General features: G+C 42.6%; 1 protein-coding gene across 1 annotated transcript in view; it reads left to right on the forward strand.

Moving 5' to 3' along the window:
• The first annotated feature begins 7,078 nt into the window (after nt 1–7,078).
• The window catches only part of LOC133046637 (large ribosomal subunit protein eL33-like), a 93,438-nt gene continuing 79,334 nt past the window's right edge, over nt 7,079–21,182 (forward strand). Inside the window, exon 1 of the mRNA XM_061129510.1 lies at nt 7,079–7,216. Coding sequence (XP_060985493.1) covers nt 7,079–7,216 — 138 coding nt within the window. The remainder of the gene's footprint in view (nt 7,217–21,182) is intronic.

The following is a 21,182-nucleotide window of genomic DNA, read 5'->3' on the forward strand; positions in this document are numbered from 1 at the left end:
TCTCTCTGGGTAATTCTTGGAGATGAGTGAAGTGTACCTTTCAGACATTTGAATATATACCTCGGCTTGAAGCAATTCCCACCAGAAACTCCAAGTGATATGCTTTCAATTACAGGCCAGGAATAGGTTATTTTCTGTTATAAAGACAAAGAGTCAATGGGACTTTATTAAAATAGCATTTGCTATCTTCCGTGACCACATCTTGTCTAGTTGACTCCTGGGAGCTGCGCTCTCTGCTAGCATCCTGGTTCAGCTGACACATTTTAGAGTCTATCAGGATTCCCACTACCAGCCACCACTACTGATGCTGCTTTAAAAACATAAGCATTTATCCATTTATCTCTGCACCATGTCAAGTTTAGCTCCTCTTTCAAAAGAATGAACAGCAAGTGAAGTAAGTACATGTTTAGCTTATGAACGTAAAAGAAAGAGAAGTTATAAAATTAATGAATCCAGCTGTTTCCAAATCTCCTGTTAGACAAAACCATTTGTCAACTGAATACCTCCTACACCTTGATTGCAAATGCTCCAGCTATGGAAATGTTGATGAATCCTGGAAACTTGTTCTAGAAAATCTCTGACTTGGATAGGGCTGACACAGGTCACTAAAATATCCAATAACCATCACTGGACTAACAGGAGATTTTGTTTCAAACAGGAAAATTAATACAGTTGACAAGAGCAAGAAATAATACCTGGAATAAGTAATGCCTTCACTTTTTTTCTGGTCTTAAGCATCTATCCATGACAGACATGTCATACGTGCTCAGTCATGTCCAACTCTTTGTGACCCCATGGACTGTAGCCTACCAGGCTCCTCTGTGACCCCATGGACTGTAGGCTACCAGGCTCCTGTATCCATGGAATTTTCCAGGCGAGAATACTAGAGAGGTTTGCCCTTTCTTCCTGACCCAGGAATCAAACCCACGTCTCCTGCATCTCCTGCCTTGGCAGGCAGATTCTTTACCACTGTACCACCTGAGTGGTAGAAGCAGACACAAACACAGAGATCTTTTAAGTAAGGACTCCGATCTACTTGGAAGAAGTTATTTGAATTTAGCCTTTCCTTTTATGGATAAAATGATATCCAATTTTTTTGTGCACCTTAGGTTATAGCCTTTTATTCAGTCAAGCAATACCACCCAGACAAAGAGTTGTCAAAATAAGAGTAATTGATTTGCGGGACTTCCCTTGCAGTCCAGAGGTTAGGACTCTGTGCTCTCACTGCTGGCTCCTGGGTTCGATCCCTGGTTGTGGAACTAAGATTTCATAAGCCCCATAACAAGGCTAGAAAAAAAAGTAATTGATTCTGACTGATAGAGTAGAAAAAGAAGGCTTTTACAGGACTGTTGGGAGGGCTAATGAGACAGAATTGAGGTTAAGACTCCAGACACCTAAAAACCAACATGGGAGGTGCCGGTTGAGGAACACATGCTTCTGCTGCTGCCTCTGGGCACAGAGGAAGCAACACTGATGTCACCTGCCTCGCGGCTTCTGTGTTAGGGAGGGATCTTGCCTGACATCTGTGCACCCACCTGTGCTGGGAGAATGGATTCTGCCCGGAGCCACCCCTCCTTCCGTGGTGGAGGCTGGGCAATCAAACTCAGGTCACTTGTTTGCACTGATGCTTCAAAGATGGCTCAGCATTTGAACATTCCAGTCTGTGCCTTGGGAAGGTTGGACTCAGTCCAAGCAAGATGTCCTAAGAGCGTCCCACCTCCAGGCAAAATGACAAATGCCACTAGGACATCCTTGAGGATTAAAATTACCTCTAACTTGAAAAAACTAAAAATAGAGTTACCATATAATCCAGAAATCCCACTCTTGGGTATATAGCTGGACAAAACTTAATTAAAAATGACACATGTACCCCAATGTTCATAACAGCACTATACAACCCAAATGTCCATCACCAGAGGAACGGACAAAGAAGATGTGCTATTTAAGTACAATGGAATTTTAGTCATAATAAAGACTGAAACAATGCCTTTTGCAGCAACATAGATGGACCTAGAGATTATCATACTAAGTAAAGTAAGTCAGAGAAAGACAAGTATCATATGATATCACTTCTATGTGGAATCTTAAAAAATGATCCAAAGGAACTTATTTACAAAATGGAAACCGACTCACAGACACAGAAAACAAACTTATGATTACCATAGGGAGAAGGGGAGGGAGAGGGATAAATTATGAGGTTGAGATTAACAGATACACTTTACTATATATAAAATATATAAACAACAAGGAACTAATATAAAAAGCAGAGACATTACATTGCCAAAAAAGGTCCATCTAGTCAAAGCTATGGTTTTTCCAGTAGTCATGTATGGATATGAGAATTGGACTATAAAGAAAGCTGAGCACAGAAGAATTGATGCTTTTGAACTGAGGTGTTGGAGAAGACTCTTGAGAGTCCCTTGGACTGCAAGGAGGTCCAATCAGTCCATCCTAAAGGAGATCAGTCCTGAATATTTTTTGAAAGGACTGATGCTGAAGCTAAGACTCCAGTACTTTGGCTACCTGATGGGAAGAACTGACTCATTTGAAAAGACCCTGATACTGGGAAAGATTGAAGGCAGGAGGAGAAGGGGACGACAGAGGATGAGATGGTTGGATGGCATAACCAACTCAATGAACATGAGTTTGAGTAAACCCCGGGAGTTGGTGATGGACAGGGAGGCCTGGTATGCTGCTGTCCATGGGGGTCACAAAGAGTCAAACATGACTGAGCAACTAAACTGAACTGAATGTATAACACAGGAAACTATATTCAGCTTCCCAGGTGGCTCAGTGGTAAAGACTCTGCCTGCCAGTGCAAGAGATGTGAAAGACACAGGTTCAATTCCTGGGTCCGGGAGAACCCCTGGAGTAAGAAGTGGCAACCCACTCCAGTATTCTTGCCTGGGAAATTCTATGGACAGAGGAGCCTGGTGGGTTATAGTCCATGGGGTTGCAAAGAGTGGAACACAGCTGAGCGACTGAGCACCATGATGGAAAAGAGTCTGAAGCTGCACACTTGAAACTATCACAATATTATAAATCAACTATAGTTGGATTTTTTAAAATGACATCCACCCATTGTCATTCATCAGCCAACTAGGAGAAGCTGTGAGAAGGACATCCAACTGTCGGAACTCTGAAGCCTATCAGATCCCCGTGCTTCTTCCATCCATTCCATTTGCCTTCCCTAGGCCTGGCCTCCCTCCATCCCAGCCAGACACAAAGTGTTCCAGTGTTTACGGCTGAGATGGAGTGACAGGAGCCCTGTTTATCCTCCCATCATCAAAACTTGGGAGACTGGACAAGATATGTGCAGTAAAGGTTTGGACCAGGAGCTGCCCAGGATTATCATCCACAAGACGAAGGAAACAGAATGGCCCCAGGATGGCACCAGGGCAAGGAGGGGAACAGAACCTGGCTGAGTTGATGAGAGCTCAAGTTTGGGGAGGCGAAGGGGACCTGAGTTTGTGGGCAGAGAGAGGAGAGAAGGAAGCTGCACAAGCTAAGTTGAACAGTGGCCCTCTCCCCTGACCCTGAGAAGTCCTTGCCTTGTCCTCCCCGGCTGGGCTTCTCCTAGACCAACACACTGATGTTCATACAGTTTTCAGACATGATAGTGAGCAGCTACTAGGCTACAGAATTCCCCAATTAGCACAAGAGTGTTTCCTGCGCTTCCCAGGTCATACTTTTTAGAAAGATCATCCTTTGAGTTTCTTCTGCAAATGTCTTAATTAATTTAGTTTAAAATGGTCTTCTAAGCAGCCCTTCTTTTCCAAGCATGTCACTAAATGTGGAGAGACTGTGTGTGGATAATGTCCCATTAAGAAAGTCAGCTCAGTAAGGAATACACCTCTGACTCACTCCATAAGGTACATTTTGGATGGTCGTGTTTTCAGCAGGTAACCTTTGCTCCGTATCCTGGGAAGATCTTCTTTCTTTTGAATTTCAACATATCTGCAGGCATCTTGATTACCTGCAGCACTCTGAGAATCTTCAGGAATAATTTTTGTGCTCATCTATGAAACTGAGTTACTTTAAATACATAAAGACCAAGCTACAACCCAGCTAATGTGTTCCTCTCCGTTGCAGTGGATATGTTAGGTTCTGGCCACGAAACACCCACTCATTCTGCTTTGGGTAATAATGATACTGCTTTCCTCTGGGGTTTGACTACCTTCTCCACCCTCTGATCTGTACATTGGGAGGAGAGTTGGCTCTTCTCCTAGCCAGGACTCAGATCTGGCCAATCAGAGTATGGTATCTCCCTCGTCACTCTGCTTGGTTCAGAGATGATCATGCATTCCAATCAGAGCCAGTGAATGTAAGAAGACTTTTCCTGATGGCTTCTTAGCAGTAAGGACAATGAGAACCAGCTGCTAGCTGAGAATGAAGCTCTGTGTGTGTGTGTGTGTGTGTGTGTGTGTGTGTGTGTGTGCGTGCTCAGTCTGTGTGTGTGTCTGACTCTTTGAAGCCCCATGGACTGTAGTCTGCCAGGTTCCTCTGTCCATGAGATTTCCCAGGCAAGAATACTAGAGTGTGTTGCCATTTCGTGCTCCAGGGGGATCTTCCTGACCCAGGGGTAAAACCCTTGTACGCTTGTGTCTCATGCTTTGGCAGGTGGATTCTTTACCACTAGCGCCACCTGGGAAGAATGAAGCTAAAGAAGCAGAATTCAGAGCCGGGAGATAGACGCAAGTCTTGGATGGCCATCTTCAAATGCCTTGGCCAAGTCTCACCTTGAGGATTTTAGTAAATGGACCAATAACGCCCCGTTTTCTGCTTACGTTTGAGTTGACTTTCCTATGGCTTGCCATTGAAGGGCCAAACCCCACCCGAAGCAGATCTAACCTGAAGCTTTTAAATAAATGAACCTATAATTTCCCTTCTGCTAAGGTTAGAGTTGCATTTTCCAGTACTTGCTATTAAAGCCCTCCTGATATGCCGATTGAGTCACTCCACTGCCTCATTTTGTGCTGATTTTCCAAACTGCTTTAAGGCCTGCTCATCACATAGGAAGACAGGGGCGTTTTTACAGATCCTTTATTTTAAATGTGGTGTCTGGACGTTCCTGGTTCTATGGACAATAGGATGGGAAAAGCTGAACATTAGGCAAGTTATTTGGGGCATTTTGTTTCACACATGCCAAAGGGCATTATGAATTTCCAAGGTTTATTTGGAAACTGCCAACTAAAAATCAGCATTTGCCATCTGCCTCTACAAGGAGTAAGTCACTGGCGACTGCAACCACTGATCTTTAACACCCACAGGAAAGGAATGAGGCACTCTGTGCTCTGGGAAAAATTGGCAGGATGGGCTTTCAGATAGTTTGATACTTTAAGGAGAAGATTTTTTGAGCCTCAATTCTTGCATTATCTCAGAGGTAGGAAAGCACTACAATCATTAATGGTGACATCTACTCCTCATGATTGGAAACAAGCCTTTCCCAAAATGTGTGCCTGACCGCATGTACCTCCTTCCCTAACATCATATACTCTGATAATGATCTTCCGTTCTAACTCTTTGGAGCAGTTCCTCAAAGTTATCTGGGAGGGTGTCTCCCAGGCTAACCATAGCTGACTTTTTTATTTGTTCACATTTTCTCTATTTAGTGCACCATTCTTTAAAAAACATTTATCAATTGTCAGTAATTGGTATGATCACTTTGTTCCCATAGAAGGTTATTTTAATTATATCCCGAGAGGAAGTAGCCCTTTTTAAGGACATAGAACCAAAAAAACGACGGACGCATGGAGCTACATAATTCCATAGGTCACTGAGAGACAGGGCCCATCAGTATAAGACTCTTAGCCAAGTGTGGGAGCTTGTACAGTGAAAGGGAGTACTTCCATTCTTCTTAAGGAAGTCACAAGAGGAAAGGAAAGGAAACCAGTGAGCAGAGAAAAAAGTCATGTCAGTTTCATAGCAGTCCACCTGGGGTGTGAAAATGTGGAACAATCCTCGTCCTTCCTCCGTTTCCCTGACAATTCCTTTCCTGGTGTTGCCTTGGGTTTTTCTCCCTCCATTCACTCCCTAAATGTTGATCATCCTCAGACCTCGCCTCTTGCTCTGTGTCCTCTGTTTATATAAATCAATGATTTGAGCCATCAGTTGTTTACAGGATACCTTCAAGTTCATATCTCTTGTCAAGACTATACCCCAAGCTCCAGACTTAAATGTGAGTGTTTTCATCACTTCTCCCATGAACCTCTCACAGGTAAGCAAATGATTCATTTTCCTCCAATTCCCTGTAAACCTCCTCTGCATCTTTCAGCTCAGAAGATGTCCCCACCGCCCGTGCAGCAGTGACCGCCATTCTAAACCCTCCTCACTCCTCTGCCCATATCACTAATCAATTCCATTGCCTTGAAATTTCTCAGTCCTACATGTTCTTTCCTTCCCACTATCTCTGCTTTTCCAAGCCTTTATTCCTTTTCACCTGGACTCTTAAAAACAGCATCTTCGTTGACTTCCCTTTCTCTAGAAGCTCCTCCTCCAACCTATATTCTACACTTTGGCCAGATCTGTTCTTGAGCAACATAAATCAACCTGTATTGCTGCCCTGCTTTTCAATTCCTTTTTGAGAACTTCCAGCATAACATCTGAATTTTAAGAAATTCAGTCAGAACCTGCCTCCACAGTAGCTCCTGAAACTTTCTGCCAGGACTTCCCTTGTGGTCCAGTGGCTAAGACTCTGTGCTCCCAATGCAGAAGGCCCCAGTTCAATCCCGGCTCAGGGAACTAGATCTCACATACCACAACTTTAAAAAAAAAAAAAAAACCCACAAGCTGCAATTAAGACCCAACACAAACAAATAAATACACAAATAAATAATTTTTAAAAGTAAAATTAAAAAAAAAAAGTTCTGCCATACCTGTCCTTACAACTGTCCCAAGCAATTGGCCATGACACAATGGTCCCCATGGCTGCAGTCCTGTACATCTGGAATGCCCATGGCCACTCTTCACGTCCATCAGGACTCAGACTAAACACCACCACCTTTAGGAAGGGTTCTCTGGTGCTATGATCTGATTTGGACCTCTCTCCCCTTCCACAGTGCCTCCTGCATACGCCGTCATGTCCTTCCTACTCTGTGTTGCAATCACTGGTTTGCTTTGCCGTTTCCAGAACAGAAGGCAACTTGAAGTCCACCCTGGGCATCTTGATGACCTGAGCTTCTGGCATGAAGCCTGGCGCGTGACGGTGCTCAATGAGGTGAGTGTTCCGTATAATTGTTGGGGGGGAGGGCACTTGAGATGGGTCTCCGCTCACAAATTATCTCACTCTCGGAAGACTTGGACATATCAAAGGAAACAACCAGCAAAGAACTGTACTATTGCAGTTTAAGCGATGCATATAGGATTTGGAGCATAGGAGCAGTATTTGACATAGAAATTGGCCAGGTGACCATTCTTAGACCCCTAAGATAGGAAGAGAGATTTTAGTCGAGGTAACAGACTGAAAAGCACAATGACTGACTTAATACTTTCGGTAGTTTCTTTGGGCTCATTCTCCATTTTCCTCAGACCACTGATCAGAAATCTTATGGTGTGTGTGTGTGTGTGTTAGCTGCTCAGTTGTGTCTGACTCCTTGCAACCCTGTGGACTGTGGCCCACCAGGCTCCTCTGTCCATGAGATTTCTCAGGCAAGAATACTGGAGTGAGTAGCCATTTCCTCCTCCAGGGGATTTTCCTGACCCAAGAATCGAACCCGGGTCTTCTGCATTGCAGGCAGATTCCTTACCACCTGAGCCGCCAGGGAAGCCCAATCATATGTGGATATAACACCAATAAAACTGACCTCCATTCTTTGAACAGGGTATTTTTTTGAATACTCTATAAAATAAAAAATAAATTTTATGTGAAGTCTTTTCAAATAATCCCAAACTCGATTACACGTCTATTAGAAGGATATAAACCTTTCCTTTGAAGCCACAATATCTCTCCTATTTTTAAAACACTGAAACTTTCATTTTTTTTTAACAGCGTCTTGATTTATGAGGTATTGCCATCCACAAGATCTTCATTCCCTCTAACATAAGCATTTCCCTGACAATATCTCAATGTACCTACGATACGAAGAGAACAAAAAAAGAAACCCTCTAAAGCACTGTGGATACCAATATAGCTTCGGTGGTTTAACTGTTTCTCATTTAGTAAAGAGAAATTTACCAGCCTTCTACCCTTCATGGGCATTTTCCAAACTCCAATAACCACCAGAATGTCAAAGCCATTTCTTTTATCCAGTTGGTAACCTCACACATAAGAACAGAGGAGTTCAGACATTAAAATGCCATTAAGATCACTTTGGTTGTAAGATTCCCACAGGCTCAGCAAATCTGGGCCTAATTACTGCCACACTAAATGTGAAAAGAGGATATTCTGAAGTTGCTTACAGGAAGGTCTGGCACAATTTAAAAAAGATGAAAACCAGCAGTGAGACAGTGGACAACTTTAACTTAATTAAAAAAATAGCTTTTGGTGAGAAAAGCAACTTGTATTCAGAACTGCTGATACAGAAACACTGAAATACCTAAAGTGGTCTGATAATTAAAGAATCTAAGTTCTTCTGCATCCAGTCTTCTTCTCCTATTGCAGGAGAGTTATGTGCTTCCCTTTGAAGAAAGAAGGAAAGATTATGATCCCATTAAAATAAGTTTTAGATAGGAGGGGTGGTAAGGGAAAGACCTATGAAGAAAGCATGTCACCCCTTTCAAGGCCAACCAGAAGAGACCACAGTTTAGATCCTCTTAAACCTTTTATCTTCTTGGACTCCAAAATCACTGCAGATGGTGACTGCAGCCATGAAATTAAAAGACGCTTGCTCCTGGGAGAGAAAGCCATGACAAACCTAGACAGCATATAAAAAGCAGAGACATCACTTTGCTAACAAAGGTCCATATAGTCAAACTGTGGTTTTTCTCAGTAGTCATGTACAGATGTGAGAACTGCTTCAAAAAGAAGGCTGAGTGCTGAAAAATTGATGCTTTTGAATTGTGGTGCTGGAGAAGACTCTTGAGAGTCCCTTGGACAGCAAGGAGATCAAACCAGTCAATCCTAAAGGAAATCAACCCTGAATGTTCGTTGGAAGAACTGATTCTGAAGCTGAAGCTCCAAAACTTTGGCCATCTGATGCAAAGAACTGACTCGTTGGAAAAGACCCTGATGCTGGGAAAGACTGAGAGCAGGAGGAGAAGCGGGTGACAGAGAATGAGATGGTTGGATGGCATCACTGACTCTGTGGACACGAGTTTGAGCAAACTCATGGAGACAATGAAGGATAGGGAAGCCTGGCATACCTGCAGTCCGTGGGGTCACACAGTCCGACATGACTTGGCAACTAAACAACAGTTACCATCAAGTGAATGCAATTCCCAACAGTATGTCAAGTACAGACAGACTCAGCTATGGAGAGGCTCTTCTCAGTTTAGAAAGAAATTATCTTCTTTCTCATGGCTTCACTTTTTTTTCAACAGTATAATCGAGAAGATAGCTGACAGCTATGAAAAGCAGAGGCCAGGGACTTGAATCTGAGCAAACTCCAGGAGATAATGAAGGACAGGAGAGCCGGGTGTGCCGCCATCCACAGGGTCACAGAGTTGGACACGACTTAGCGATTGAGCAACAGCAAAACCAGCAGCATTTTTTTTTCACTCTCTTTCAATCCCAGAAAGGCTCCTCTTCCATTCTAACCTCTTTCCAATCTTGACTTTCGTGCTCACTTCTCTCTGGATTTATCTTCCTTTCTCTCCCTACTTCTTCCACCACTGTTGGTGATACACATTGGAAAATTGGGAGATAGGATGCAGAGGTAAATGACTGTGGATTTTCCAAAACTAATGTTAGCTTGAGACAGACAATAAGAGTTTGAGTCCACATTCTCGCATCAGCAGTTCTTTCTCTGTGTATCTGAAGTACAGTGAACTCTGAACTGGAATTAAGTCCCTGGTGGCTCAGTCAGCAAAGAGTCCAGCAATGCAGGAGACCTGGGTTAGATCCCCTGGTTGGGGAGATCCCCTGGAGAAGGAAATGGCAATCCACTCCAGTATTCTTGCCTGAAGAATTCCATGAACAGAGGAGGCTGGAGGGCTACAGTCCATGAGGTCGCAAAGAGTCAGACATGACTAAGTGACTAACTTTCTTTCTTTCTTAATGTAAAACACAGTTCAAAAGTCACTTGAATATTGTGTCAGGTCCTCTTGAATCCCCATTTACAAGGCACTTCTGTGTGTCTTGCATTTAGTTAGGCACTAGGGTGAGCTTGCAGGTTTGGAGCGATTACACAATCCCTGTGCAACCTAGAGGATGCTAAAGAAATTTTGATCATCTCTGTCTAGACCCTGAGCCTCCTCCAAGCCTCCTGTGTCTCCTCTGTGTGGTCTCAGAGCTACCAGAAATAGACACCAGAGAGGGCGTGTTGCAACCCACCCAAGAGGCCAGGTCCCTCCTGTCCCGCTTTCTCTTTCCCTTAGGGACTGAAAAACAACAACAGAATCTCCAGGGCAGAGTTAGCAGGAAAACTCCCCAAAACCAAATGAGAAATGACCCATTCCTGTACTTAACACTCATCTCTTGATCTGGAGATGCTTCTAAAGCCCATTGCTGGTCATGAGTTTGTCTTAAAGATGACACATTTCATTGTTGAGGCAAAGAAACTAAGCCTTGATCTCATCTACCTTTAAGATGCACCTTCTTCTTTAAACCATGACTGAAGTACTGATGATGTCAAAGAGGGATGAACAATACGTGCCAGGAGAAAAATGAAAATGACAAGTCTCCATGTCTACCTCCTAATTAGTGAAGAATTACAACTGCCTTCAAGTTACTGTAGGAGGCAAAATTGCAGAGCTGTGACTTCTGAAAGGAATGTGTTGCTGAGTTTCTTACTCCTGGCTCTTGAAATTAAAAATCTCATTATTTAAGAGCTTCTAGCAGTATCTCAGCATATTAGTTTCCAACGCTCATTCTCAAAAACCTATTCTACATGAAGCTGTGTTAGGTGAAAAGGCCCATGCAAAAATGGAATAATTGAACTGGAAGATATCTAAGTCATGAAGTCCACCCTCTTTTCTTCAATTAAGACCCATTTTAGCCTCTGTGCAGGGAGGAACGGGCTGCATGTGATTCTTAAAGAACTTTGGAGAACATGCCACCACCCACTCAGCTTCAGTTGTTAGAGCTGGGACGGTGGTTATGTCAAAGTCAAGCCAACTACCTCTTCTTGTAAAGCCATCTTTGGTCTGGGCACCATGACTGGGAGTGAACACTCCAAATGCTACCAAACCAAGGGCATTCTCTCTTGTGTGTTTGAGACATTCACTCAGACACAGCATGATTCAGGATGATTCAGAACCAGATACGCTGACCCAAGCCTTATCTTCCAAAACATAGAAGTTCCAGAACAGTCTTCACAAAATGCTCCAGTGGCTCAGTGGTAAAGAAACCACCTGCCAATGGCAGAAACACAGGTTCAATCCCTGGGTCAGGAAGAATCACTCCAGACTTCTTGGATGGGACATCTCATGGACAGAGGAGCCACCTGGCAGGCTACAGTCCCTGGGCTCTCAAAGAACTGGATGCAACTTAGCAACTAAAGAGCAACGGCACTATTACATCTGCTCATCTGCAGCATCCAGAGTCTCAGTGGAAATGCATAAACTTTAGTCTGCCTCATTAGAACCACTGGTCACCAAAGAGTGAAGGGAAACAGCATGGAGGCTGGTGGCTGGAGCACAAATCCCCAAATATAAAGTTAACCATCACACTTTAAGAATTATGGTCCCCAGAAAGTACCTGAAAAGATCCACAACATTGCTAATTATTAGAGAACTGCACATCAAAACTGCAATGAGTTATCACTTCACGCCTGTCAGAAGGGTCATCAACAAAAAGCCTGCAAATCACAAACGCTGGAGAGGATGTGAAGCAAAGGGAACCCTCCTACACTACTGGTAGGAATGTAAAATTGGTGCAGCCACTACGGAGAACAATACGGAGGGTCCTCAAAAAATTAAAAATAGAGTCTCCATATGATCCAGCAATCCCACTCCTGGGCATATATCTGGACAAAACTGTAATTCAAAAAATACATGCACCCCAGTATTCACAGCAGCACTCTTCACAATAGCCAAGATGTGGAAGCAACCTAAATGTGCATCTACAGGTGAATGGAAAAAAGATGTGGTAGATAAATACAGTGGAATACCACTCAGCCATAGAAGGAATGAAAATAGTATCACTTGTAGTAACATGGATGGACCTAGAAATGATCACACTAACCAGAGTCAGAAAGAGGATGACAAACACCGCATTATATCACTTCTATGTGGAATCTAAAATACGACACAAATGAAAGAAACAGAAATAGGCTCACAGATATAGAGAACAGACTTGTGGTTGCCAAGGAGGGGAGGGACAGCTGAATTAGAGTTTGAGATTAGAAGATGCAAAATAGTATATATAGAATGCTATATTCTATTATATATAGAATGGAAGGAGAGATGGATGAACAAAGTCCTGCTATATAGCATAGGGAACTGTATTCAATATCCTGTTATAAACCATAACGGAGAAGAATATGAAAAAAAGAAAAAAGAATTAAGGCCCCAAAGACAGAAACAATGGGAAGGTCACTTCTTTCCTTCTCTTTCTGTCAACAGTTTTATTGTCCTAATCACCTCTGATGACTTCTGTCAATTCTAGCTGCTCTGGCTTCCTTGGACTCCAGCCTCAGTCTTCTCAACTCGGGAGATAGCTTCCTTGGGGACAGACTCAACTTCCTTGAATTTGAAGACTCCTAAGCAAGTTGCCAGATCCAGTTGTGATGAAGAGTTTTCTTAGACCACCAGGCAGCCAAGCCTTTCCTAACCCCTCCCTGAAGTGTCTGCTTCCACTGGGTTCTTGTCTGAGTGAGAGCCCACAACCAGTATCGTGTGCCAATTCCAAAATCCAAACACAACATTTTCATAATTACCCAGAAATAACATCCTAATACATTGCCATGGGTTGATCTGTCTCATTTGTTCTGCCAAAATATTCTTTGCCTCCTAAGTACTACTGAATAGACACCCTCATGGCACTGCCCTCATTGCATCACAAACTTACTTTTCCCCATACTCAATTAGTTGTTTACCATATCCGACTCTGCAAGCCCATGGACTGTAGCCTGCCAGGCTCCACTGTCTATGGAATTTTCCAGGCAAAAATACTGGAGTGGGTTGCGATTTCCTTCTCCAGGGGATCTTCCCGACCCAGAGATCAAACCTGAGTCTCCTGCGTCTCAAGCATGGAAGGAAGATTCTTTACCAGGGAGCCATCTGGGAAGACCCCAGTTTTCCCAGAGAGGTTTAATTTGAGTTAATATCAAGGACCTTTACATAGCTCTATGCCACCCTAACGTATCCATATGATACAACTGAGAAGCATTTGTCAAAAGCAGAATATATTCTGAAGAGACAGATGCTTACATTTTTTCCCCTTACCTTGAACTGAACACTATTTCCAGAGCAAAAATTACAGACTTGCTTTGCTGCCGGCCACAGCAGCAAATCCAAACAATAGCTTTCCCGGCAGCCCCAAAGCAGACCCATGACCCCCAGCACCCGTCACTTCTGTGGGTTGTCATCACCGCTCTTCTCGCCACAAAGAAGTACATTTTCCAAAGGACAAAAATAAGCAAGCGAGGCTGTCCATCATTTTAATTCTTCATTTTTCTGAATAGAATGTTTGTCTTGGTCTATTGAAAACTGCAGGGCCACTCATTCGGAATCCCTTCATTAACAGGCAGCATTAAGCCTAATCCCTTTTGCTATTTTGAAGAACTGTCTCCTGTGCGTTTGAAAGCATGCTCTCCTGGTGAGGTTAAACCCTCCACCTCTCAGCACTGTTTCATTTTGCTCAAGCTCCTGACTTCAGGTACTCAGGGCATTTTTATTACGTCATTGTAATTTATTGGAGAACAGAACTCATATTGTACCTGGAGAAAGTATTCTTGTATCCACTGCAGTATTCTTGCCTGGGAAATCCCATAGATTGAGAAGCCTGGCTGGCTACAGTCCATGGGGTCGCAATGAGGTGGACATGACTGAGCAACTGGCCACATAGGCACCCATATTGTATCCAAGAGATGAACATATGCAGCAGTATTTTGAAGCTCTAAAGAAAAGTACAAACACTGGCTACCTTTATTATCCTTCAGTACCTAACACATAGCAAAGACTCAATAAATGCCTACTGGACGAACTTAAATGTGGACAAATAATAAAGAAACAAAGAGAAATATTTCATAAAAATAATAATAAATTCAAAATACACAATCTCCCAAGGTGCCAGCATTGCTGACCCTACAGTGTTGGTTGGGGACTGAAGTGAGCTCTCATCCTAGACATTTACCCCTGGACCTAGATGTCCCTGGGGACCATCTGGTGCCAGCCTAGTGTTGTACTGTTATTGTTTAGCAGTTTTATTTTACCTGTGAATATTTTATTTATTGCATGCTATTTATTTGTTTGATTTATCTGTATATTATTTAATTTTTATATATGCTTTACAACATCTTTATGAAGCATTAGGTTATGAAAGTAGGAGAAGAATGTTGTTCATCCATTTCATCATCTCCTCTCGCTAAAGAAAAGACAGAGATGATGATACATTCCAAAGACATTTAAAATGGTGGAAATGCAATAGTGAGAGACAATGGACATAGCATCAACTCAAGGAAAGTTTCACCTGATTCTTGGTTTTCCTGACCGTCAATTTCAGGAGGCTTTTCGCTGGTCATTGCTGCCCATGGTCCGAACAGATGTTAGAAATGGGATAAATAATTGTTGAAGGTGATGCAGACACATCAGGTCCTGAAATCTAAATGCAGATGAATAACTCCTTGAATGACCTTTGCAGCCTTTTATTGTATATGAAAGAAATTGTCACATGAAGAGATGGACACTTCTAACTCGGCCACTGTTGCAACTTGTCACAAATAGATCTCTACTTTCACATCTCCTTCTTTAGAATCTTCATGCCAGCTCTTTCACAACTATAGTCTTTAACCTTCAGGGAAAATACAAAGTGCATTTGCTTTGTCCTGTATTCTAGTAGCATCTATAAACCACTGAATCCGATTTTCAATAAATAACCTCTCAAGATTCAATTGTTTCAATTTTTGTCCTCTCTACTGGCGAACCTATTGTTGACAGTAAGAGATAGCTTTGTGATGCTTTTAGAAATTTAATTTATGACAGAAGCTGTGCAAAATCCCCTCCTTTCAAACCTGGTGTAATTTGTTAACCTCCAGAATCACCAATGCACCATAAGCCACTTCCTTCATTGCTGGGGAGACACCAGCTGTTTGGGTGACAGCTGGTAGAACTGCCCCTGGCAAGTCCCCGGCCCCATGTCAACAATGATAGCATGCTGCTGTTAGGGAAAAATAAACCTGAGTGACTAAATGACGTACAGAGGGGAAGCATATATCTCTGCCTATACATTTCTGAACATTTATTATTTTGCCCTATTATTCTGAGAAAAAAAAAAAAGCTGCCTACTATTGATGCTTTTTTTTTTTTTTAAGTGGCACTTAGCCATTACAAGAAATTTTATTAACGTACTCTAGTAATCACGAACCTACACAGCTATGTTCAGTATTTTCAAGGAGAGTGACTTCCCCTGACCGGAGTGAATAGCCAGTCGTGGGACTCTGCAGGACAGTGACGGCGAGTGCAATGACAGGTGACGCGCAGTTCGATGGGAAACGAGGAATGACTGACAGAGATGAGACAGACTCCCCACCTACTGTGTCAACTGGGGAAACACCACAACGCCCGAGTCCCAGGGCTCTGACGATACCATCTTTACCCAGGCCACTCTAGCTTCAGGATGTCAACTTTCTGCAGTCTGACCCTTCCGGAGATGTGCCAGGCAGGGGCAGCACGGGGACAGTTCTGCAGAGCGGCAGCAGTGCCCACAGGGGCCAGGGCTACCAGATTGGTGACAGGCTCCCCGGGACTTGTGATGGCTCTTCTGGAATCCATATCTTATACACAACACCTATCCTCAAGAAGAACTTCTGCAGAATGGCTCGGAGCTCAGGAATCAGGTCAAACTACATAATTTCACACAGGTAGGGGTAGTACATGGAAGCATGTGCTTTAAACTTTTCGTCATTTATTTTGAGGGTTTTTGAACTGTGGTGTTGGAGAAGACTCTTGAGAGTCCCTTGGACTCCAAGGAGATCCAACCAGTCCATTCTAAAGGAGATCAGTCCTGAGTATTCATTGGAAGGACTGATGTTGAAGCTGAAACTCCAGTACTTTGGCCACCTGATGCAAAGAACTGAATCACTTGTAAAGACCCTGATGCTGGGAAAGATTGAGGGCAGGAGGAGAAGGGGATGACAGAGGATGAGGTGGTTGGATGGCATCACCGACGTGATGGACATGAAGTGAAGTGAAGAAGTGAAGTTGCTCAGTCGTGTCTGACTCTTTGCAACCCCATGGACTGTAGCCTACCAGGCTCCTCCCTCCATGGGATTCTTCAGGCAAGAGCACTGGAGTGGGTTGCCATTTCCTTTCTTCCCAACTCAAGGATCGAACCGGGGTCTCCCACATTCCAGGCAGACGCTTTAACCTCTGAGCCACCAGGGAAGCCCATTGAGTAAACTCTGGAAGTTGGTGATGGACAGGGAGGCCTGGCATGCTGCAGTCTGTGGGGTCGCAAAGTGTCAAATATGACTGAGTTACTGAACTGAACTAAATTCTTAGGATTAGAAAAAGATAAATGTAGGTATGATGCCATAATGATGGACAGTTGACCCTTGGACAATAGGAGTTTGAACTGCCATGAGCCCACATATACTTAAATTTTTGTCAATAAATACAGACTACAGGACTACACAATTTACCGCAGGTTGAATCTGCAGATGCAGAACTACGGATATGAAAGGCAACTGTAAAGGCATATGTGGAGTTTTAATTATGCCAAAGGCCAGCATCACTCATCCCCACACTGTTCAAGGGCCAGTTGGATTAAAAACTGGTTGGTTTAGACAACCTGAGTTTTCAGTCTCACAATTCTAGAAGCCACAAGGTCAAGATCAAGGTGTCATCAGAGTTGGTTTCTTATGAGAGCTCTGTAGCTGTCAGCAATTCCCATAATTTTCATGTTCTTAGCCTCCCTTTTATTATTTCCTATGGGACCTGATGAAAAGGCCTATAATATGTATACTGGAGTCTCAGAAATGGAGGGGAGAGAGAACAGAGTAATATTTGATGTGAGAGCAGAGAATTTTCTAAAACTGACAAAAGAGGGGCTTACCTGGCAGTCCAGTGGTTACAGTTTCACCTTCCAAAGCAGGAGTTGTGGGTTCAATCCTTGATCAGGGAGCATAGATCCCACTGGCCTTACTGCCAAAAAACTGAAACATAAAACAGAAGCAATATTGTAACAAATTCAATAAAGATTTTTAAAACATAAGAAAAAAACTTGAAAAGGAATTTTTAAAATTTACAAAAGAAATCAGACTATAGATTTTTAAAATAATATAAACTCAGCAATTGGAATTAGAAAATTGCATTTAAGAACATCACAGCTGAAAACCAAAGACAATGAGAAAATCTCAATAACAGCCAAAGACTGGAGAAAACATATTATCTCTCCAAAAACAAAAAGATGGACAACAGACTGAATCCAAAAAAACAATGTAGTGGCATATTTAAAATAATACAAGAAAGTAATTGCTACCATAGAATTAAAATTAAGGATAAAATTAATATTTTTCAATAGAAAACCTGTACTAACCTAAAGAGAAATTTTTTTCAGGTAGAAGAAATATGATATTAGCCAAAAGCATGGAACTGTAGGAAGAACTAAAAGGAAAATAAAGTAGAAAATGTGAACAAATCTGAATGATACTAACAGCGTAAAACAATAATAATAGTGTTCCATAAAATTTAGAACTATATGAAATTAAATATAGGATGACAATAATATGAAAGATCAGTTCAGTTCAGTTCAGTCTCTCAGTTGTGTCCAACTCTTTGTGACCCCATGAACCGCAGCACGCCAGGTCTCCCTGTCCATCACCAACTCCCGGAGTCCACCCAAACCCATGTCCATTGAGTCTGTGATGGTATGCAACCATCTTATCCTCTGTCGTCCCCTTCTCCTCCTGCCCCCAATCCCTCCCAGCAACAGGGTCTTTTCCAATGAGTCAACTCTTCGTATCTGGTGGCCAAAGTATTGGAGCTTCAGCTTCAACATCAGTCCTTCCAATGAACACCCAGGACTGATCTCCTTTAGGATGGACTGGTTGGATCTCCTTGCAGTCCAAGGGACTCACAAGAGTCTTCTCCAACACCACAGTTCAAAAGCATCAGTTCTTCAGTGCCCAGCCTGCTTCCCAGTCCAACTCTCACATCTATACATGACCACTGGAAAAAACATAGCCTTGACCAGACAGAACTTTGTTGGCAAAGTAATGTCTCTGCTTTTTAATATGCTGTCTAGGTTGGTCATAACATTCCTTCCAAGGAGTAAGTGTCTTTTAATTTCATGGCTACAATCACCATCTGCAGTGATTTTGGAGCTCAGAAAAATAAAGTCAGCCACTGTTTCCACTGTTTCCCCGTCTATTTGCCACGAAGCAATGGGACCTGATACCATGATCTTAGTTTTCTGACTGTTAAGCTTTAAGCCAACTTTTTCACACTCAGATAACATGTTATAAATGTTAAAAGATAAAGTTTTCTACTGTGCTTCCTTGTCCAGGAAGTAGACTAATATAGTGTAATGATTTATCACTACTAAGTTATTTTAGATTTCAGTAAATTAAGGATATACCTAGTATTCTCTAGAGTAAGAATAGTAGAAAATGTACAACTAGAAAATTAATAGAGGATAAATGAAACGGTTAAAAAATACATGCAAAATTGCAAAATAATGCAGGAGAAAGAAAGAAACATAAACAACTAGGAAAAATGGAAAATAAAAAGAAAGTGGCATCTGTAAATCAAATATATCAATAATTATATAAATGTAAAATGATCAAATACTTTCATGAAAAATATAAAAGACTATATTAAGAAAATAATACTAACACTGCTTGCAGGCTTCCCTGGTCACTCGGTGGTAAAGAATCCGCGTGCCAATGCAGGAGATGCAGGTTCAATCCCTGGGTTGGGAAGACCCCCTAGAGATGAAAATGGCAACCCACTGCAGTATTCTTGCCTGGAGAATCCCATGGACGGAGGAGCCTGGCAAGTTCTAGTCCATGGGGGCACAAAAGAGTCAGACGTGACTTCTTGACTACACAACAACTATAACAATGCTGCTTACAGGAGATTAACTTGAAATATAGGAACTGCAACAGTTGAAAGAAAAGAATGGAAACCTAGACCATATTAATATTAACCACCGTCCAAAGAACTATTGTTGGTATATGAGCATCAAAGCAGTTTTTTTAAGTTAAGATGCTACAAGAGATAAAGAAATACTTGTAATACTTTTAATATAGCTTCAAAATATATAAAGCAAAAGCTAGAAAGGAAAAGTGGATATGTGCCATCATAGAGATTTTAACAAATTCTCTCAGTAATGATAACACACATGGGGGAGGCAAAGACACAAGACAGCAACGACATGAGTAACGAATATGAAGTAATTGTCACATAAACAATACTACCCTACAACTGTACTACATTGCTCATCACTTTTTGGTAAATATATGAGAAATATTTACCCAAAATGTCCATGATCTGTGCTATAAAAAGCATCTCAACAAAATTCAAAGGATAAAGATTATGTACTATATGGCCTTTGGCCTTTTGCTAAACATCATAAGCAAAACGTAAATAGAAAATCCTAAAGCTTGAAAAATTAAGCACATGTGTAAATAATCCCTGGGCATTACTTTGTGTTGTGTGTTTACCTAAGCTATGGAGCCACGGGCTACTTCCCCAGATAAAATCCTTGCATGTGATGCCTGCCTTAACATTGGTTTCTCAAAGGATCTGAGTGCATCATTTCTTTATTGAGCTCCCGCGAGTCTTATGTTAATCACTTTCATTTTATGAAAGTGAAAGTCTCTCAGTCATGTCCAGTTCTTCGTGACCGCATGGACTGTAGTCTTCCAGGCTCCTCTGTCCATGGGATTCTCCATGATAAAGATATTAGAGTGGGTTGGCATGCCTTTCTCCAGGAGATCTTCTTGATCCAGAGACTGAACCTGGGTCTCCTGCATGGCAGGCAGATTCTTTACCATCTGAGCCGGCAGGGAAGCCCATTAACCAGAATGAGCTGGTACGATTCCTCCTACAATCCCTCATATTTATTCCTCATGTATCAGTCATTCAACAAATATTTGTCATTGCCAATGAGCCAGGCAAGACCTGATGAGCTTGGTTCTTTCCCTGAATGCTTCTGTCTTGACTGCATTGCTCCTAAAATGTACAGCAAAAAGCAAACCCAGCCCTCAAGTGAAGTTGGGCAGGTCCTGTTGGGAAAGAACCCTAGCCTTCCATGTTCAGAACACATGACTTCCATTCAGGCAGCCTGATGCTGGACAGAGGATGCTGCCTCTTACTGCGATCTCACTGTTGACTTGAAATCCTGGAAATTTTCCCCCGCTTACTCCTGTGGATTCATGTCTTACTCTGTATTTGAGCAATTGCTCTTTTGAAGCTTATATTTATAAGCTCTAACTTCACCTGACAGTTTATCCCGTTAGCCTAGTCTGTGGTTTTACCCTGTTGTGGTCCGTTTGGGTCTTGACTTGGAGAGGAAGCCTATTTGTTAACACCCGTATGTTGATGGGCAGGCTTCATACTTCTGCATCTCTGGGCAGGCCTGGTGAAAAGTGGCTGGTTAGCTGAACAGAGGGGCTTCCCTGGGGGCTCAGCAGTAAATAATCTGCCTGCAATGCAGGAGCCACAGGAAACTCCGGTTCAATCAGGAAGACTGAACTCGGGTTCGGTCAGGAAGATTCCCCTGGAGGAGGAAACGGCAACCACTCCAATATTCTGGCCTGGACAATTCCATGGACTGTATGGTCCGTGCAGGTCAGAGTCGGACACAGACTGAGTGACTTCCACTTTCACTTCCAGTATTCCTGCCTGGAGAATCCCATGTTCAGAGGGGCCTGGTGGGCTACAGGCCATGAGGTCTCAAAGAGTCACACATGACTGAAGTG

The sequence above is a fragment of the Dama dama genome, chromosome 25 (assembly GCF_033118175.1).
Source record: "Dama dama isolate Ldn47 chromosome 25, ASM3311817v1, whole genome shotgun sequence".
Taxonomy (NCBI): domain Eukaryota; kingdom Metazoa; phylum Chordata; class Mammalia; order Artiodactyla; family Cervidae; genus Dama; species Dama dama.